This window comes from Acipenser ruthenus, chromosome 3, assembly GCF_902713425.1.
Source record: "Acipenser ruthenus chromosome 3, fAciRut3.2 maternal haplotype, whole genome shotgun sequence".
Taxonomy (NCBI): domain Eukaryota; kingdom Metazoa; phylum Chordata; class Actinopteri; order Acipenseriformes; family Acipenseridae; genus Acipenser; species Acipenser ruthenus.
The window spans coordinates 98,437,831-98,460,274 of NC_081191.1; the positions used below are offsets into that span (position 1 = coordinate 98,437,831).

General features: G+C 38.8%; 1 protein-coding gene across 2 annotated transcripts in view; it reads left to right on the forward strand.

Moving 5' to 3' along the window:
* Positions 1–22,444, forward strand: part of LOC117394292 (integrin beta-1-like) — a 43,291-nt gene that overhangs the window by 12,476 nt on the left and 8,371 nt on the right. For both annotated transcript variants that reach the window (XM_059019500.1, XM_033992414.3), the window contains exons 2-15: positions 9,102–9,171; positions 9,347–9,432; positions 10,935–11,145; positions 11,560–11,730; positions 14,993–15,231; positions 15,630–15,785; positions 16,193–16,288; positions 17,276–17,365; positions 17,693–17,833; positions 18,259–18,461; positions 18,979–19,217; positions 19,344–19,566; positions 19,818–20,053; positions 20,410–20,576. In XM_059019500.1, the coding sequence (XP_058875483.1) occupies positions 9,102–9,171; positions 9,347–9,432; positions 10,935–11,145; positions 11,560–11,730; positions 14,993–15,231; positions 15,630–15,785; positions 16,193–16,288; positions 17,276–17,365; positions 17,693–17,833; positions 18,259–18,461; positions 18,979–19,217; positions 19,344–19,566; positions 19,818–20,053; positions 20,410–20,576 (2,328 nt within the window). The remainder of the gene's footprint in view (positions 1–9,101; positions 9,172–9,346; positions 9,433–10,934; positions 11,146–11,559; positions 11,731–14,992; positions 15,232–15,629; positions 15,786–16,192; positions 16,289–17,275; positions 17,366–17,692; positions 17,834–18,258; positions 18,462–18,978; positions 19,218–19,343; positions 19,567–19,817; positions 20,054–20,409; positions 20,577–22,444) is intronic.

Sequence of the window (22,444 nt, forward strand, 5' to 3'; positions counted from 1 at the left end):
ACATCATCTTTAATTATGTGCGCTCCCGTAGCTGAATGCACAGTGCACATACTGTTCTGTACATCTTCTTTAATTATGTGCGTTCCCGTAGCTGAATGCACAGTGCTGTTCTGTACATCTTCTTTAATTATGTGCGTTCCCGTAGCCTGAATGCACAGTGCTGTTCTGTACATCATCTTTAATTATGTGCATTCCTGTAGCCTGAATGCACAGTGCATATACTGTTCTGTACATCTTCTTTAATTATGTGCGTTCCCGTAGCTGAATGTACAGTGCTGTTCTGTACATCATCTTTAATTATGTGCGCTCCCGTAGCTGAATGCACAGTGCTGTTCTGTACATCATCTTTAATTATGTGCGTTCCCGCAGCTGAATGCACAGTGCATATACTGTTCTGTACATCATCTTTAATTGTGCGCTCCCGTAGCTGAATGTACAGTGCATATACTGTTCTGTACATCATCTTTAATTATGTGCGTTCCCGTAGCTGAATGTACAGTGCATATACTGTTCTGTACATCATCTTTAATTATGTGCGCTCCCGTAGCTGTTCTGTACATCATCTTTAATTATGTGCGTTCCCCTAGCCTGAATGCACAGTGCATATACTGTTCTGTACATCTTCTTTAATTATGTGCGCTCCCGTAGCTGAATGTACAGTGCATATACTGTTCTGTACATCATCTTTAATTATGTGCGTTCCCGTAGCTGAATGTACAGTGCATATACTGTTCTGTACATCATCTTTAATTATGTGCGTTCCCGTAGCTGAATGCACAGTGCATATACTGTTCTGTACATCATCTTTAATTATGTGCGCTCCCGTAGCTGAATGTACAGTGCATATACTGTTCTGTACATCATCTTTAATTATGTGTGTTCCCGTAGCTGAATGTACAGTGCGTATACTGTTCTGTACATCTTTAATTATGTGCGTTCCTGTAGCCTGAATGCACAGTGCATATACTGTTCTGTACATCTTCTTTAATTATGTGCGTTCCCGTAGCTGAATGTACAGTGCATATACTGTTCTGTACATCATCTTTAATTATGTGCGCTCCCGTAGCTGAATGCACAGTGCATATACTGTTCTGTACATCATCTTTAATTATGTGCGTTCCCGTAGCTGAATGTACAGTGCATATACTGTTCTGTACATCTTCTTTAATTATGTGCGCTCCCGTAGCTGAATGCACAGTGCATATACTGTTCTGTACATCATCTTTAATTATGTGCGCTCCCGTAGCTGAATGTACAGTGCATATACTGTTCTGTACATCATCTTTAATTATGTGCGTTCCCGTAGCTGAATGTACAGTGCTGTTCTGTACATCATCTTTAATTATGTGCGTTCCCCTAGCCTGAATGCACAGTGCATATACTGTTCTGTACATCTTCTTTAATTATGTGCGCTCCCGTAGCTGAATGTACAGTGCATATACTGTTCTGTACATCATCTTTAATTATGTGCGCTCCCGTAGCTGAATGTACAGTGCATATACTGTTCTGTACATCATCTTTAATTATGTGCGCTCCCGTAGCTGAATGTACAGTGCATATACTGTTCTGTACATCATCTTTAATTATGTGCGTTCCCGTAGCTGAATGTACAGTGCATATACTGTTCTGTACATCTTCTTTAATTATGTGCGTTCCCGTAGCTGAATGCACAGTGCATATACTGTTCTGTACATCTTCTTTAATTGTGTGCTCCCGTAGCTGAATGCACAGTGTACACACTGTTCTGTACATCTTCTTTAATTGTGCATTCCGGTAGCTGAATGCACAGTGCTGTTCTGTACATCTTTAATTGTGCGCTCCCGTAGCTGAATACACAGTGCATATACTGTTCTGTACATCTTCTTTGGAATAAAACAGGCATGGTTACAGATTTTTATAACCTCTTTTTCCCCCCCCAGTACACCCCAAACAAACATCCGTCTACTGTAGTTGTAATTTGTTTTGAGATCAAACGAAATACAACTCTATTTCTGTACTGGGTGATTTAAATGTCTGGTTGTTCCACTTGTCCCAATTAATGGATAACACACAGTAGCAGATTGAAATGAGCTGCAAGATGTCCTAATATAGTAGGCAGATTGTCTATGTTCATAACAGTATAGAGCAGCATAGAGAGCAGAGGACTTCTTCAGAGCAAGGACGTCTTTATTGTCCTTTGTTTGTTCGTTTTAGAGAGGCTGTTTAATATTCTCCTCCAGTTTTCCTGTTGCACTCACACCACAGTGCTGCTTGATGCTTCTATTAAAGAACCATTATGCTGTCGGCTCGCTTCAATTAATTTTATACTGGGAACATGCTGAAGAGTACAGAGTGATATGTGGGTGATTTTCTGCTTTCCATTAGCAGTCCTGGGGGGGTGGAAGGGCAGTACAAGGTTACACTGGAAGACTAACGTAAAAGATAAAGCTGCAAAACAGTGTCCCACGGTACATTCAATTCCCTTTGTTGTGTGTAAAATACATACTTCTGGTATAAACCTAGTACACCTCGGTTCAATTGTGCATTTTAACCCTTTTAAAATGTAAGGTAGTTTAGTTTATCATTCTATTGATTCCACAAGCTGTCTCTGTAAATAATGTGTACAGTACATTATATGGAACCTGGAACACAGTTTGAGAGACTGAAGTAAAGTGTAGGTCTCATAATACCTTTCAGTAATTTTCTACTGTATCAGTTATTTGTTTATGCACCTGTAGTGTGTACAGTAAGCAACCAGATCTCTGACACAAAGCATCTACTTCTTTTAAATGTTGATTTTACTTCTACAAACACTTCTACTGGTATGGCTTGTATTTTTCCTGGAGATTTACTCATCATTTTCAGATTAATACTGGTCTGTTTTTTAAAGGTGGTGTTTCAGTACCAGTAATGTTCTTTTAGTTGTACAAACACGAACATGCAAGAAATATCCAAAACCAGAAAAACAGTAAATTATACAGTATTCATACAGGTACTTTAGCAACCATTTCACCATTTAAATATACTCCAGTTGTAAAGGTGTGTGCACTCTCTCAGTTAAATAGCCTCAGGATGTAGACTGATGAGCGGTTAACGGAAACGAGTAATCGACAGGAGAGGAGGGGTAGGGGTGAGTTATTGAGAGTAGGCCAGTAATGACATCACCATATATGGGAACAGATCCACTTTGCTCTTATGTCTGTAATGCAAGGCAGTGCTTGTCCAGATCTTCCTAAAGATTCCATCCCAGAGGAATGTTTGGGTGTTCCGAACCTTTTTAGCCATGCGTTACTCTGTATGTCATTACTCTTACTTATAAACACTGTTGGGATTTTGCAGTTTGGCTGTCTACAGAAGATAGAGTGTTTATCATTAGTCACACCCTGGTGGGCAGTATGTAAAGGAAAATGTGATACAAGCATATGGGAATAGCCTGAAAGTGGACCTGGTTTACAGTACTTTACTATGAAATATTTTTGACATAGCAAATGATTTACTCAAGTAAAACCTTAAGTTTTATTTAGACTTAATTATTCATTTATGTTGTGTCTAAAAATATATACTGTATGTATTTCTCATTCAGGCGTTGTATGATTTGTTAACATTAAGTCAGTGTTTTTCCAGATGAATACAAAAATAAATCGCTCTGCTACTGTTGGGATGCTTTAAATATGCATACTAGATAAAACTCAAAGCTATTGGCACTGAAGCCACCATTTTGACCTCCCACTCCATATTCCCCTTTTACGCAGCATGGTGCTGAAAGAAAAGAGCATTTACAGTAGAAGGTCACACCCTGAAGAAAACATGTACTGCAGATGGTGTAAATAAACAATATCAAGCATGTTCTTTGTTTCTTGTGAAATACGTACTGTAGTGCGGTCTGAAACCTTAAGACTTTAACGCCTTCTCCCCTGCATTCCCCGCCTCGCACTGTGTTATGTTTCAATCCTTCCCTTTTACTTACTGAAATGCTGTAAAAGCTGTCCGACTGAACTCTGAAGAAACAAGTCTGTTTGCTAACCACCCTATCCTCACCTGTAGCCTACATTTTACAATCCAACCGTATTATGACTGCTTTATAATAAAAGCAAATTAATAATTAATAGATGGGGGGAAAAGAAACCTTACTGACGATTCGCTTTAAAGATCCCTAGGATAACGCTTCACACACACAGATATCTTCTGTTGTACTGTAGTATTGTTTGCTTGTAGACAATGGAATTCACATTTCAAGTAGAGTATAATATTTGCAAACATTCACTATTGAAAGTTGCTGTAACTTCTCTTTTGAAGTAACTTGTGGTTCTTTAGATCTTCTTCTATATTGATAACCATCCTGGCAAGAAGAACTACATGTGATTGTGCAGATTAGATGCCTGCTATCTTGTGTGATCTGCAGTCTACTGTATCTGTGTTCCATTCATATTGGGATATGGAAGTTCCCTTGTAGGCTTACTGTATCACACAGCAGGGCTCTTACAATTACTCCTGTTTTCACACATGTTCCTGTACTTACTCATGTATTATAGATCCATTTCTTTTTCCCATAATTGCAGGAAATATGCCAGCCAGCCAATTGTATAACCTGCGCATTCATAGTGTAGCAGCAGCCTGGCCTGTTCTACACAGAACCATCTTGTTTCTATATGACATGCAGTAAGATCGCAGTGGCACCGTGCTATATTTAACCTTTCCACCATTTTAGAACTCCCAAATGCTCCCTTAAACAAACTTGAACAAAGCATGTTTCTAAAAACCTGCTTCCCCGTAAATGGTGGGATTTCACCAAATGTTGTATCTGTTGATCTACAGCTGTGGCCAAAAGTTTTGCATCACCTACAATTTTAGGATTTGAGACAATAATAATAATAATAATAATAATAATAATAATAATAATAATAATAATAAAACCAGTGCTCCAGGTAAGGTTTTGGGTCTGGGAGTATCTTACCTTCTAATTTAATTTAACAATGTATTTTCAGCAAGTAAAATGCAACATTGCCCTCAAGTCATGAGTAATCTTGATAAATACTGTACAATCTTTAACGGTAATGGGTAGGCATTAAAAAGAGCCTTCAGTTTTAACTGCAATGTGACTTTGAACTACTGTACAAAAACTTAGTATTCAAATAAAATCAGAGACAACAGCTATTTTTTGCTTAATTGACCATAGCCAATAAGACTTTGAAGATAAGTACAGAAATAACATATATATGAAGATAAGCGCAGAAACAGGACTTATATTTTAAAATTAAATTCTTAAACTCGGTGAACATGTTAAAACAGTTTAATATTCTAGGCACCTTTTTATAGCGGTTGCGTCTGACGATGGTTCCAGTTGGATTTGTAGCTGGACTGAGGGTTTTATGCTAACCTGTGTAGCTTTGAATGTTTCCTGTTCTTACTGTGGCTAGCCTGAGATTGGAAAATGTTTTTGGGTTGGTTTTTGTTGTGTATAGTTTCCTAGTAACTGAAAACATTGTATTCTGGGAAATGTAGTTAGTGGAGGTGGGAGGGGAGGCAAACAAGCTGTGCAGCAAAATTGTTGTGCATATTGTTACACATTAAATTTTAAATGTAGTGCTTATTTCAGATTTGTAATGCATACCTGCTGCTTTTACGCAGCTTATCTGGACCGCTGAATAAAACCTATATGAATGTCTTCTATTTAACATCATGTAGTCAAAAAAACTACAAAAGGATATTGCAAGTGTCTACCAGAAGCCATAATAGTAGTATTTCATGTTAAATCAAAATGTCACATTTTTCTATATGTTTGTCGTAAAGTATATGAAACTACAAAGCTGTATGTTCATGAATATGTTAACGTAACATTATTCAGTAGGTTTAGTTCGACTTTATGAAGTAAAATGAGTTAATTCTATAGGGTGATGCAAAACTTTTGTCCATAGCTGTATCATTCTTTGTTTGAAGCTATATCTTGTACTCTGCTGTACACACATGTACAAGTGTCTCCTGTTCCAGGTGATCACTGTAAAGTAGCTGGTGTTCTTGTGAAGGAGAGACCTTCCCAACAGCACAGAGAGCTGTTCCTGTCAGGTTTGGGGTCAGTTCTGACTGTATAAACAAATCAAAAAGTGCGCCACCTTGTGTCCAGAGCAGGACAACAGGCTTGTGTTCCAGGCAAACAGCCTGTAAATAAATTGTGCACATTGAAGAAAACTGTGTGTATATAGTTTTGCGCTTCTTTGGAGTTTCAAAATTAGTTGTTATATAATGAATATTTAACAATATTCAATAACGTTAAAAATAAATAAATAAACGATAGTGATGTTAAACGCAATTTTGGAGTAACGATCAGCTAGCGGGTATGCATGGTGTAAGTAAATCAATGTATTATTATTATTATTATTATTATTATTATTATTATTAGGCAGGGATTTTCACATTGTGTGTTTCACAGATAGTGAAGGTTAGGTGGTACAGTATTAACAAGATGCAATGCATGATGCTGCAGCTGTCACTGAATAAAACAGTTTTCATAAACTCTTGTCTAGTTTTATATAGATTACATTCCAAAGTATTGTAATCTGTTTGGAATATATATATATATATATATATATATATATATATATATATATATATATATATATATATATATATATATATATATATATATATATATTTTAGTAACACTTATGTAGTATGTTAAACTTGCTTTAGCCTTGTCGCGAATGTGTTATTTATTTATTTTTTTCTCCTGACGCTACCAAGGTATAATTACACATCACATTCAATTGTTGTGCACAAGCTTTTACTTAACTGCAATGATATTAAATAACATCGCGAGAAGAGGAGTGCAATCATCGATATTTACTCGAATGATTATATTTTGTGTGCCCAATTAATCGATTGCTATTTTGAGGCTTAACTGACAGCCCTAGCCCACATTGAAGTCACTGTTGGCCAGTTAATTCGGCTTGAAATTAAAGCAGTTATAATCTCAAAAACATCTAAAATATCAATTCCAGTTCTTCTGAAGGATTGGAAGTTAATTGGAATTGAAAAACAGGAATTGTTTACTGTAGCTGTTTTATTGCTGAGATGTAGAAAATAAACTGTTCTTTGGTTCAGCTCTGCTAATTATGATGTGGCTTTTGTCCTTTGCTGTGAAGCAGGTTTTGGTTCAAGACTTTGAAACAGGCTGAAAACCTCCAGTGACAGTTCAAACAATGTGGGACCTCAGTGCCTGGTACTGTCGTATCATTTGTTGACCAATGAGACTTGTTTTCTTTGTACTTTTAGTAACAGAATCTTATAGTACTGTACATTCATTTTCCAGCAAATTTGAATTCACTGTGCTATATAGTCAACCCCAAATCTTGCGGCTTCTTTTAACCTGTACTAAAGTAGATCCTTCCGTATGTGTTAAACCAAACTTGCATTTGTTACACATTATACTATCCTGTATATTTGTAGAGCAACATGGTTGTAGTACACATTGTATTGCATTGTCAGGTTTAACTTTTTTTTGTAGTCTGTATTCATTCTATTAAAAAATGTAGTACCATACTTATTATTATTATTATTATTTATTTCTTAGCCGACGCCCTTATCCAGGGCAACTTACAATTGTTACAAGATATCACATTATTTTTACATACAATTACCCATTTATACAGTTGGGTTTTTACTGGAGCAATCTAGGTAAAGTACCTTGCTCAAGGGTACAGCAGCAGTGTTACCCACCAGGGATTGAACCCACGACCCTCCAGTCAAGAGTCCAGAGCCCTAACCACTACTCCACACTGCTGTCCTACATATAAACAGATCAACCAAAGCTGAGAGACACTTACAGTATATATACCTAGGGCTTCTGTTTTTATTAATTTTGTTATTTTATTTTTTAGCTATTTGAGTTGTTATATTGTTTTTTGGGGGGGTTCTTTCGCTTTTTATATACTGCATGAAATTATTTTTGATTACTTTCCAAATTTCTTCCGTCACAATGTGTATAGTAACTCGACCTCACTTCAATTGTACCGTCTTTCCTTTGCTGTCTTCCTCAACAAAATCTTTATAATCACTGGCATATTCTTCTGGGCTTTGTGTGTGTTTTTTAGGCTTTTTTCTTTTTAATATATATATAAATACGTTAAGTTTTAAATCTCAGAAGCAAGAACAATGCTCAGTTTCTAATTGTAATCTAATTAAGCCTTGCAAGCGTGTTAACAATCCTCCAATAGAAATGTAAGAATTTGTTGGCACTCAGTTGTTCGGGTGGGTTTAAAGTATTCAGAACGAATCAGTTATATATATATATATATATATATATATATATATATATATATATAATATATACACACAAGTCAGGAAGGAGGGACATTGCCCAACTGCACTGGGAGTGTGTGTGTGGTGGGTTTTTTTTAGGTTATTTTATTAATTCTCACAGTGAAAGGGGTTATTAATACTTTGGTCATGTAAGTTTAAAAGCATACTTTTTTCTTGTGGAAAGGTCAAACCCCACAGAGAAATATATTAGAGCAAAGGTAATCAAAATGCCCATTATTGCAAGCTTCAGACCTGTGTGCTTTAACACAACTCTCTTAAATACACTTGACAACTACTGTACACTGGAACACTTTTTTTCTCCATCACATGCATTGTGCTGTACATCCAAAAATGAAGAAAACAGCTCCCCAGAATGTGGTCCGCTTTTGCTAGAAAGACCCCTTCAGCACCTTGTGACTCTCCTGAGATTAGTTGCAGCTTTCTAACATGCCAATTTAAGTGTAATGCAGTTTTATATAATTGCACAGTAAGATAAAATAGTTGTCAAATGATCTACTTTACTACATTTAACATCCCCATAGTTGCTGTGCTGACTCCCATCGGGACAGAATTAGATTTAGTTTCATAGTGCTTGCATGCGGAATGAGTAAGTCATCTTGAAATGGAACCCCTGCTGGTTTTGGAATAATTTAACCCATTGAGAGTGTTCTCAAACTACTGTGGTTTTGTTGGAATGCTTCCAGTGCAAGTGTGAAATCTATTTTGGTACAGTTTTGTATTAAACATGACTGACTTTGTTTTAGGTTGTTTATTTGTTTTGTACTTCTAACTTTTATTTGTTTGTTTCTTTTCCTTTCTATTTTCAGATGGATTTAAAATCCCTTTTTATATGCACGCTACTGGGGTGTTTGCTGTGTTACATTAATGCTCAACAAGGTAATTCCTATTAATTTATTTTACCTTTTTGGGGGGGGGGGGGGGGGGTTGGTTTAAAAAAAAAAAACAAGTAATGTATGTGTTTATTCATAAAAGCATTGCAAGTTTATTTCAATAAAAAACTTGTTAAAGTGCCAATTTATTATTGTTTAATATTCTATGAATGTTTTTACAGATGGAAATGACTGTATTAAAGCCAATGCAAAGTCATGTGGAGAGTGTATACAAGTTGGTGCAAATTGTGGATGGTGTACTGAACCAGTAAGTGCCTTTTTAAATGTTACGTTGCATCTAAATTGAAGACTTGGTTGATTTAAACCAATCATAAGGGATTTTTCTCTTAAGTATCCATTCTGCCTGGGTAAAGTTGTGTTGGCAGCATCTCTTGCAGTTCTCAACTGATTTGTTTGTTTTTGGGGATATGGGCCAGTCCAGTGCACTACCAATAGTATCATGTGTTTGCCTGTTCCTCGACCAGCTTTAAAAACAAGACCGACTGTTGTAAATGCAAGTGTTCTGTGGTAAGGGAATTTGATTTCTGCCCCTTTTTTAAACTATTACATGATCTCCCTCCTTATGAAAAAATATTGCTGATGTAACTTAAAAAAAAAGGATGGTGAGTAAGTAGATTCAAGAAACTGCACAGAGTCCTTTTCTTCAATCAGTTGTTAGGTTTATTGAAATATGCAGGGAGCCTGGTCCCAGGTACAGGACAAACAAAATACTCGATCTTACAATTGTTGCATGACATTAAATACCCTTCTGTATAGATGGTCCACCTCCTCTTTCTCTGACACTTAACCAATAGAAAAGGTACAACTCATTATCCTATTACCATATATTTCATTTAGTGTGAGTGTGTGTGTGTGTGTCTGTGTGTGTAATCTAGTGTGACGACCTCTGAACTCAGTGCATTCTTCAGACCCCTGGTGGTGCCCCAAAAAAGGTCCATACATCTGGTTTTTGTCATCTTCCTTGTTCCTATCTCTCCGTTTTGCCTGAGACCCTTTGAGTCCAGTGGCATTAACTCTTTGGATCTCTCTGAAGTCTTAGAGCCTGACCCCTTCTGGTCCCCTTGAAGACTAGCTTTATGACCCCTTCATAAACCAGCTGTATATTCTAAGAATTAGTTTTATACCCCAGTGGACTCCCCGAACGTCTTTCATGTCAGGGCTGGAGGTCAAAGGACTTGTTTGTACAGCCTTGTGCTGCTGGCCAGTCATTTGCTTTGACACAAAAGAATCCTTTTCAGTTGTCATAACTTCAGGGTAACTTCTCTACCATATTGCCTTCAATTTACTTCTAATGTGCAGTTGTTTAAATGTAGTTAAATATATGTTAACTTGGTGTTTCTCAGCTCTCTGCTACCATCCATTGCTCAATGAAGCTGCTATTATTTCTTGCTTGCTCGGAGTCAATGCAGTGCAAGTATCTATATACCCAGAGTGTATTGCCAGCCTTCATCTATTACATCAGTGCTTGCATTTTTGGAACTAAAATTTTTTCTATCCAATGTTAAATCACTTTTCAGAAAAATAACATGAATACAGCTGTCATTGCTCATGCGTAGCAAACTGCTATTCAATACTTGTTCCATGTTTTCCAACAATTGCATTTGAAAACAAATACAATCCCTTAAATTTGTGTTTTTTTCTAATTGGCTAAACACAGCAAAAAAGTCTGAAAGAGAAATAAAAGGGACATTCAAACCACTCCCAAGTTTCCTTATATAATTTTTCATTGCCTGTTTTTGTACCCTGTAGGATTTTTTAAAACAAGGGGAGCCGACCTCGGCAAGGTGTGATGTTCTTGAATCTCTCAAAAAACGGTGTACAGAGATTGAAAACCCCAGAGGCGATAAAACAGTGCTTCTGAACAAGGCAGTAACGAACCGCAGTCATGGCACAGACGAACGTAAACCAGAAGATATCACGCAGATTCAGCCGCAGAAAATGGCTTTAACCCTGCGATCAGGTAACTATATATGACACTATGTCAGATCAGTACATTACCATTGAGAGCCTATTGCATGTTGCAAAACTCTTGTTTAGTAATTGATCTTATTTTATACTTTGTTATTTTTTTTTTGTAAATGCAGGCTGCTAAAGGTACAGCATACGTTTCAAACCTATTGTTGGTCTTCAGACCCGTCAACCATTGCTCCCAGTAGGGGTGTTGCATTGTTTCAGCAATGTCTTGCTTTTTTGCAGAGCTGTCAGTGCTGCTTGTCAGTCTTGTAGGAGGTCTGTACAGTGTATTGCTGGGTATTCTGTATTTGGGTGTCCCCAGTACGATCCTGGCAGCAACACCTTATTTAAACATAAAGGGGGGGGGCAGAGATACAGGAGGTATGTTAAACTCCATAATGTTCTCTTTCTTTTTTTACAGGTGAACCACAGACCTTTGAACTGAAATTCAAGAGAGCAGAGGACTACCCCATTGATCTCTATTACCTTATGGATCTCTCATTCTCCATGAAGGATGATTTGGAAAATGTGAAGAATCTCGGAACTAATCTGATGCGTGAAATGCAAGACATTACTTCTGATTTTAGAATTGGTAAGAATTCATCAAGATCAGGCATGCTGAATGAATGTGCATGTCCCAAACATATCAAACCTAAGGCTATTGACCAACGTGAATAACACTTACTTCTACCATGTTTTCATGAACCACATAACTTGGGTACATGCTTGAGTCCCCGTCCCCCCCCCTTTCACACACACACACCCCTCGGTTTCCATGTTTTTAAATGACTTGAGTTGGCTCCCAGTTAGGACTGGAGCCCGAATTCTTTGGTCCGATTTCACTCCTCCGGCTGGCCTGAATTCTAAAGTCTGAATTTGGTAGGAAATTACATCACTAAATGTCAATCAAAAATGTTGTAAGAGGCGGGAACATACCGTATAACGGGACATTTTGGCTGGTATTAAATTCAGCGGATTTGCTACCTTGAGAAATTGCCAGTCATAAAGAAGAACAAAATGCCAAACTGCATTGCATATTTTTAATTCCAAAAAGATTAAAAAATGTTTACTTAATGAAATTTGTCTGCTAAACCAGTATCATTTACAGTAACTCCTCATACTAGGATCTACAATGTCATTGCAGCAACTTGGAGAATAAAAAAGGCCTTCTAATCAGTTAGACTAGCAAGCACTGGTAAAATCATCTCCGTTTTTATACTGTGCTGAACTAATTTATTTTAATGTTTTGTTTATGGACTTTGCGATACCTGCACGGTGGGTGTCTTTTGATATCTACAATGTATCGACAATAACAATCAACCATTTTGTTAGACTTTCTAACATGTCTGGCATAAACAATTGTGGCTGTTACTTAATAATTAAACCCTTGCAAAGAATAAAATAAAAGAACATGAAAAATGCTTCACATAACAGTCCTACTACAGTAACGGGCGCTGTTTACAGTGCCTCTGGGTTTCTGATTGCATTAGATCACTTGCAGATTTAAATCCTTTGATGGAAATGTCCGGTTCTTGTAATGTTTTCAAGTAAATTGGCTTCATAACTGTCATTCTCATATTCACTTTGACATCCGACACATTATTTCCCTTGTCCAGTGCTTCTTTCCCAATTCTGCATACCAATCTGCCAGAGGTATATGTACTGCATGAAACAAATGTGAAGGAATATTCAGATTGATTTGTCTTTTAAATTATTGACAATTAGACTGTAATACCATCTGCAGTGAACGCATGTCTTGACCTTTAACTCGCAAGTATTTCCTGCCCAACTCACGTGATTTGCAGACGACACAAAAATAGGAGGAGTGGCAAACAATGTTGCAGCAGCAAAGGTCATTCAAAATTATCTAGACAGTACTTAAAACCTGGGCAGACACATGGCAAATGACATTTAATAGAGAAAAGTGTATACGTGCATTATAAATAGGGCTTCTGTTTTTTGGGTTTTATTAATTGTATTTTTCTGTGCTTATTTTTAGCTATTTGAGTTATGTAAATCAGGTTTTTTCAGGGCTTTCGTTTTTTGATGTACTGTATGAAAAAAAAAAAAAGGTTTATTTAGCAGACGCCTTTATCCAAGACGACTTACAGAGACTAGGGTGTGTGAACTATGTATCAGCTGCAGAGTCACTTACAACTACGTCTCACCCGAAAGACGGAGAACAAGGAGGTTAAGTGACTTGCTCAGGGTCACACAATGAGTCGGTGGCTGAGGTGGGATTTGAACCGGGGACCTTCTGGTTACAAACCCTTTTCTTTAACCACTGGACCACATAGCCTCCTAATTAGTGTTTTCGGTTACTTTCAAAGTGCTTGAGCGGTTTTTGGGGGGTTTTTTTCTGTCAATATGTATAGTAAGTCGACAGTGTTTGCACACTTAAGTTGTACCTTCTTTCCTTTGCTGTCTCCTAAAACAAAATCCCTATGGTCACGGGCACATTTTTCTGGGGTTTTTGTGTGTAGACATTTTTGTACATTTCGCCACAATTCTGTTTTAAATCCTCTGTATCTTAACTGTAATACAGCTTTAAATCCTGTAATCCCGGGAAAAGAGTAGTCACCATGAATAGATTAACCATTTCCAGTTTTTCTGGTGGTGTGGCGTTTATTGGCTATCCACCGATTTTTAATTTTTTTAATTTTTGGAGGTGCTTTATTAGTTAAAACCGAAAATCAGAAGCCCTAATTATAAATAACATATGGGAGATACTGAAATTGAAGAAGAAATCTATGAAAGACCTAGGAGTTTATGTTGACTCAGAAATGTCTTCATTTAGACAATGTGGGGAAGCTATAAAAAAGGCCAACAAGATGCTCAGATATATAGTAGTGTTGAATTATTTAAATCAAGGGAAGTAATGTTAAAACTTTACAATGCATTAGTAAGACCTCATCTAGAATATTGTGTTCAGTTTTGGTCACCTCGCTACAAAAAGGATATTGCTGCTTTAGAGAGTGCAAAGAAGAGCAACCAGAATTGTTCCGGGTTTAAAAGGCATGTCATATGCAGACAGACTTAAAGAATTGAATCCATTCAGTCTTGAACAAAAAAGAAACTACGCTGCAATCTGATTCAAGCAATCAGAATTCTAAAAGGTATTGACAATGCCGACCCAGGGGACTTTTTCAACCTGAAAAAAGAAACAAGGACCAGGGGTCACAAATAAAAATTAGATAAAGGGACATTCAGAACAGAAAATAGGAGGCACTTTTTTTACACAGAGAATTGTGAGGGTCTGGAACCAACTCCCCAGTAATGTTGTTGAAGCTGACACGCCGGAATCCTTCAAGAAGCTGCTTGATGAGATTCTGGGATCAATAAGCTACTAACAACCAAACGAGCAAGATGGGCCGAATGGCCTCCTCGTTTGTAAACTTTTTATATTATTATTATTATTATTATTTATTTCTTAGCAGACGCCCTTATCCAGGGCGACTTACAATTGTTACAAGATATCACATTATTTTTACATACAATTACCCATTTATACAGTTGGGTTTTTACTGGAGCAATCTAGGTAAAGTACCTTGCTCAAGGGTACAGCAGCAGTGTCCCCCCACGTGGGATTGAACCCACGACCCTCCGGTCAAGAGTCCAGAGCCCTAACCACTACTCCACACTGCTGCCCTTGGGTAACTCGGAAAAGCATGGAAACGTCTCCTTTTTTCACCATCAACTTGAGTTCGGAGAGAATTTGGACCAATTCAAGTGCACTAGAGTTGGCTGTCCATGGAAACGAGGTACTAGTTTTTGAAAAGAAAACCGAAAACCGCTGCTATATAGCTTGTACCATTGGCTCATTTTAGGTCGGTCATGTATTGTCTTGCTTTTAGGTTTCGGCTCCTTTGTGGAGAAAACTGTGATGCCCTACATCAGCACTACCCCAGCCAAGCTGCTGAACCCTTGCACTGGCGACCAAAACTGTACCAGCCCCTTCAGCTACAAAAATGTCCTCAAGCTCACCAACAATGGAAACCAGTTCAATACTCTTGTAGGACAGCAGCAGATTTCTGGAAACTTGGATTCTCCTGAAGGTGGTTTTGATGCCATAATGCAGGTTGCTGTCTGTGGTGTAAGTATGTCTTTCAGTGCTGCCTGATTTTGGGTAGTTGGGAGAGGTAAGATTATCAGTTAAACAAGTATGTCAGTAAAACACCACTGCCCCATCTGATACTCTCAGTAACTTGTGCTTAATGTCAATACCACGTTTCATGACAACTGGATAAGCAGTTTTCCAGGTCTATGGAGAAATCTGTGAAGTGCACATATGTACGACCGCCTGTACTATATCTCCTTTTTACAGGGGATTTAATACCCAGCGGGGGGTAAGAGCTGTATAGCTCAGGGTGTTGGCCATGGCAGGAAATGTTTCCAGATTGCATTGTTTGATTCATGTTAACATGCAAAATCAGGAACAGCCTGAACAAGCAGATGCAGATATTGTTTAATTTTTGCATTTTTATTTTATAGGAGCATATTGGCTGGCGAAATGTCACCAGATTGTTGGTGTTCTCCACTGATGCAGGATTCCACTTTGCTGGAGATGGGAAACTGGGTGGAATAGTTCTGCCAAATGATGGAAAGTGCCATCTGGAAAACGGCATGTACACCATGAGTCATTACTATGTAAGCAAGAAGATATTCAGTAGCACAAAATAAAATTTAGACAAGGTTTCTTTTTTGTGCTTTTTGTAGACACAGGTTTCTACACCTAAGTGTTGTGTTTTTTTTTTGTTTTTTTTTTTAAATCTGAGGGTTTCTTACGTTGGCCATTGCTCTTTCCCTCTTCTGTATATTAAACTTGGCTTTTTAAATTGTATTTACTACCTTTGGTTACACAGCAGACTTTGGGCTTCATTATCAAATGAGGAAGGGAAGAAAAAGGTTTAAATTGTTCCTTCCAGAAAGTAAAAATCAGTTTTACATTATGAATAGCTTTCAGAATCTATTTTTGTTTTTGTATTACACAAATATTTTTTTGTGAAATTGCTCTTCTGTTATGCTGTTTATTTAGTTTAGACTCTGTTCTCTAGGACTATCCATCTATTGCCCACCTTGTACAGAAATTAAGTGACAACAACATCCAGACCATCTTTGCTGTGACAGAAGAATTCCAGCCTGTTTACAAGGTAAATTGACATTGTGTACAGACTCATTGAGTATTTTCTGTAAAAAAAAAAAAAAAAAGACAGTATTACAGGATCATTTGGGCGCGGCCGCTACAGTATATCCTGTTTACAATAAATAATGTGAACTTGCATGCACGATCTTTGGAAACAGGCAGCGCTGAAGAATTGTTGGGTTTTGATAATCTGCAGCATCCGCTTTGAATTAAAATGTTTGTCCTGACCTAGGGATGTGATTTTGTCTCAGTAAGAAAAAATCATGGCACAGTCACGGCTAAAAATAGACAATATCACGGAATGGTCACAGCTACGAAGATTTGAACTGTATGTAATATACTGTAATTTAGTATTTGTGCAAAGTAAACATGTATTTAATGTATTTAACATGTATTTAATGTGTTTTCTTAACACCTGATGTGAAAAAAAAGGCTTTGGTTCATTTTGAAGTTTGTATCTCCTTTTAAAGCTGCTCCCTCTGCTTTCATGAAATTGTTTGGAATATTGCTCTGCTAGTTGCTTAGAACTTAATTTTTCCACTTTTTTTATAGTTCTGTGTAAGTATTCACCTTTGACGTTTGCTAACTGCTTTTAACTTTGCACTGAAACCAATTCAGAAGTGAACAAGCTGCGTGGGAACAAATGTCAAAATTCACAGGTTCTGTGACCGACGTGACCACATCCCTTCTCATGACTGTCTGAAGCATCTCTGGTTGTTTATGTACTGAATAAAAGAATTAAATACAAGAATGTACTCTGGGTGGATTCTAACTTCAGTCATACAGTAATAACACTTTTAAATGTCGGACTGTTTTTGTGACCTTGTTTCTTTAGAAGTGTATTCCTGAGTTTTTAGGGTGTAATTGTAGACACTTTAGCAGTGGAAAATGTAAGTTGTCTTGACCAAAAAATTGATGTGTGATCTAGGCCTGTTAATGAATGTGAGAGATGTATTTCAGATATGAAGTTTGTATGTATGGCTTGTTTTTCTAGGAACTGAAGAATCTCATTCCAAAGTCTGCTGTAGGAACTCTCTCTTCCAACTCCAGCAATGTAATCAAGCTGATTATCGATGCTTATAATGTAAGTATGAGTGGTTCAAGTCTCATTGCCCTAATGGTGAGGAGTGGAAATGAGACATTACCCCCCTCGCCTCGCTTGATCTTATCTTGTACCCAGCCAGCTGCCTTTTGTGCACGGATCTGCCTTAATGGGTAACCAGCCTTAAAATCCAGTTTTATACACAAAGCAATTGAAGAGACATTGTTAGACTGGTGTGGTCTGTGAGACCGGATGCCAGCATTGTCTGTTTTTATGGGTTGTTTTGTGTTTTGTTTTGTAATTTTAATTTTTCTTCTCTTAGGAACAGTGCGCTTATGCATTATATAACTATTTCCCTTTGTTTTGCAGTCTCTGTCTTCAGAGGTAATCCTTGAGAACAGCAAGCTTCCAGAGGGGGTGACTATTAATTATGTTTCACATTGCAAGAACGGGCTCGTCAACACTGGAGAAAACGGAAGAAAATGCTCCAACATTTCCATTGGAGATGAAGTAGGAAGATGATTTTTTTTTTTTTTAATCATACAAATTAAATTCATGCTAGTTTTTTATTGCAGTCCTTTAGATCTATGTAATTCATACTTGCATGAATGTTCACTGTCTGTTTTCAGTTTGAATTTCTTCTTAGCAATAACATATTTCTGCAGGTCTGCCCGGCCAACATGCACTTGATTTCTTGCTCGACACTGTTTATGTGAACCAAGGCCCCAACTCGTGCAACTGAGGCTTCCTGACTGGTTTTGGCAAAATATATCTGCAGCTGTTGAATATTTATAATATATAGGATGACGAGTGATTAGACCACAGCTTTTTATGCTCTTTTGTAGATAACTGGCACATGTTGCTTTCAAGCAATACAGTTTACTCTGGCTGTAGGGATTTTTCTCCCAATCTGTTTTGCTTGCTGTTTTTTCAAGGTCATGTTTAATATCAGTATTACTGCACACAAATGTCCAAAGAAAGGCCAGGATGAAACAATCAAGATCAAACCACTGGGCTTCACGGAAGAAGTTGAAATCAAACTTAAGTTTATCTGCGAGTGCGAGTGCCACGACAAGGGAATTCCAAACAGCCCAAAATGCAACGATGGCAACGGGACATTTGAGTGTGGTGCCTGCAGGTAGGGGGAAAAAAAGGGAAAAGTTTAGCGTTCTATCCGCATTTGCTAAACAAAAAAAAAAAGGCAATGCATGTCAATTTCTGCTTTAATTACACAATATATTGGGTGTGTAGCTGTTTACTTACAAACTCAAGAATACAGGACATTGAGAACCACACCAATGAACGTTTCAGTTGCTTGGCTGTTTTAGTTGTGGTCTTTAATCTTGTTCCAGCCCACAATTGCACTCCATACTGCTTTGCAATTGTCTTCTAGCCAGACAACCAGAAAGAATTGCATTCCAAATTAAACACAGCTGCTTCGCAAAGCCTTTGTTGATGGTTATAAAAAATTTCCAAGTCTAAATTATATCGGAGGGGCTATTAAGTATTTTATTGAAATATTTTAAAAGGAAAACTATCCCCTCCCCATAATTACATTTTTACTGTATGCATTGTTAAATGTGCGTGTCTTACCTAGACAAAACATACTGTCTAGTGTGTGCTCAGAACTTGTTTTGCAATAAATCGTTTTGCAGGTGTAATGAAGGCCGTATTGGTAGGCTTTGCGAGTGCAGCACAGAAGAAGTGAACAGTGATGACCTGGATGCTAACTGTCGACGGGACAATGGCACTGATATCTGCAGTACCAATGGAGACTGTATCTGTGGAGAATGTGTTTGCAAAAAGAGGGATAACCCCAACGAGATCTACTCCGGCAAATACTGCGAGTGTGACAACTTCAACTGTGACCGGTCAAACAACATGATTTGTGGTGGTAAGAAGATCGATACAGTGTTAATATTAGCTATACTGTATAGCGATTTTGTGCATTTACAAGAAGACTTTTAAATTGCTTTGAATAAGTCTTGGGATTTTTAACTACTTGTGCTCTGATTTGCAGGAAATGGCGAATGTGTCTGTAGGGTATGCAAATGCTCCCCCAACTATACTGGCAGTGCCTGTGACTGCTCACTGAATACATCCACATGTTTAGCAAAGAATGGACAGATCTGCAATGGCAGAGGAAATTGTGAATGCGGCACCTGCAAATGCACAGATCCAAAATTCCAGGGACCAACCTGTGAGATCTGCCCCACGTGCCCAGGAGTGTGTGCCGAGCATAAGTGAGTCTTTCAGTGCATTTCAGTGTAGGTAAATTGAAATGCTGAATATCAGAAAGAGACTCATTTGTTGCCTGGCTCCAAAGCCAAGAATTATTTTTTTGAAGTTGAGTTAGTTTTTTAAATATTGGGGGGGGGGGGGGGGGGGGGGGGGGGGGGGGGGGGGGTAATAATAATTGTTTTTGTTGTCTCCTCAACACTGAATAAGCACGACTGTTGCAAGCTTATTAAATCGTGTTCCGTTGCATCTGCAGGGAGTGTGTACAGTGCAGAACCTTCGGTACAGGAGAGAAGAAAGACACCTGCGAGGCGGACTGCTCGTATTTCAACCTCACCAAGGTGAACGATCGGGACAAGCTGCCCCAGCCGGGCCAGGCCACAGCACTCACTCACTGTAAAGAGAGGGATGCGAGCGACTGCTGGTTTTACTTCACCTACGGTGTCAACAACACAGAAAACGACATCCATGTGCACGTTGTTGACGTACTAGGTGAGTGCTGTGAATACAAAGTGTGGTGGGTTCAGTTGAAACCCCAGATTCTGTAGTCTTCTAGGAATGGAACCAATCTGAATCTCAAACTTTTCGTTCAATTTAAAACTACTGTAAACTCTGACTAACTTAATGAATTATTTGATCTATTTTTGCGTGCATCTGTTTTTAAGTGGAGTCTGTCCTTCAATGTGGTGAAACAAAATACCCTAAGCTAGAATGCATGTGTACACAAAAGGCCCAGAAGTTACCGTACAAAAGCTCTGCTGTATTGATAGAATCAAACCCACGGATCCATTCCTCCCCATATTATTTAAAATGCCATTCTTTTTTCCTTCCTGCTCCCATGTAAACAGAGTGTCCTACTGGACCGGACATCATCCCGATTGTGGCTGGTGTGGTCGCTGGCATCGTGCTGATTGGTCTCGCTCTCCTGCTCATCTGGAAGCTGCTCATGATCATCCACGACAGAAGGGAGTTTGCTAAGTTTGAAAAAGAAAAGATGAATGCTAAATGGGACACGGTGAGCAACACTGGTTTTACATTTTCAAAAGCATTGCTTGTTAAAAGTTGAATGGGTCATTATATATCTTAATTTCATTACAATATTTTTGACAAAATATGATTTGATTACTTAATATGGAGATTGGCTTGCTATGCTGGAAATAACTTGTCTGATAGGTTGCTGATGCAACAGGGTTCTACCATGTTTTTGAAGATTCATAGCCTTTGTTTCTGTATAGGCCTGAGAATAGGTTCCCTATCAAGTACAAAATGTAACCATTACCGAATGGGTGTTATACCTGTAAAGATCCCAGAACCTGAACAGAATATCAAAGCTGCACCAAGCGCCCGTGATGTAGCCATGCTCGCCCCGGAGAGCATAAGAGGGCTACAGACACGGGTACTTGTATAATTTTTCCTTCAAACATGCTGCAATCATGGACGCAGTGACCTCGAAGATTAATGGTTACATTTGTTTCATTAGGAACAATATTCTTATTGCTGAACTGTAATTGTTATTACTGTTTTGTGAGTTTCTCTGGTGTGTGTCTTTCCTGTCTTGCACAGAAGAGGAGCACAGCTGCTGGGCTCAGCAGCTCTGCATTAACTAATTAAAGATTCTCTTTGTTGTGTGTGTACTTTTGGTTTAAAATAAATAAATACCAAATAACACGGTTACAGCTGCTGGGCTCAGCGTTGATGCGCTTTTGGTAGATTGTTTCAGTCTGTCACAGTATATCACTGCCGTTTTGGTGGCTGCTTGCAGCACCATTACGAAGGCTGTTTAGGCTAACAGCAGACTTTCCTCAGTTGTTCCAACTGTGGGTTTGCCAGAAGCTATACAGTCCCTGTATACTGCTGCTTGCGGTAATGCAGGGCAAGGTTACTGCACAAGTACCGTACTGACCCGGTGCAAGTCACCACACGTGTACTGTACCACGGGTACCGTACTCGCCCAGTGCAAGTCACCACACGTGTACCGCACCCAAGGTTCTGTAGCTGTTCAGTTTACTGGCCAGTCTTCAGTCCTGTATACTGCCCTGTTACATTCTGTACATCGGTGCTGAGCGGACTGAGGTGGCAGTTGTTGGATTCTTTTTTTCACAGTATTGTGCATTATTGCCCTGTTGCATTCTGTACAGGGGTGTTGCTACTCGACGGCTGGGTAACTATATATAACAACATATTGGTAGCCTACCAGACCTGTTTATTGAAGGCTCTTAGAGTCACAGACCCTCACCCTGAATAAAAACCTGCTCCATATCTCCAAACTGAATGGACAGGCTGTGGGCATGAATCTTGCTGCTTTGGTAGCTGCAAGAAGACAGCTTTGGCTTTCCCAGGCATGAGTGTCTGACAGGGATAAAGCACTGCTGTTAGATGCCCCCATTACACCAGGACATACCTTTGGTCCTGCGGTGGATGAGATGCTGCAGTGCTCACTGTGCACGGGAATCCACAAAGGAACTGGTGCGTCTGCTTCCCAAGCAGCCACCCCAGGTGCACAAACCAGCGACAAACTGGCGCCCAAGGCCCCAGCAGCCTCAGAGACCGGCACAGCTGGCTGCTGCAACAGCCAGAGGGGGTTTTCATAACCGGCCCGAAGCTGCGCACCGTGGCAACTTTTAACAAGTTCCGCCACCAGCCTCAGAAGCTAAGATCGCAAGCCAAGCCACAAGTCCGGCAGCGGCCCTAGGGCCTTATTGCCACAAGCCCAGGGTTTCTTTTCAGGGAACCACCTGGAGTATTGGCATTAGTGCACCACAGACATCTGGATGCTTTCTACTGTACAGACCGGCTATTCTTTCCAATTCAAGCACGGTCCCCCTCCCTTTCGGGGCGTGACTACAACATTAGTCACAGACCCACAAGACGCTACAGTACTTT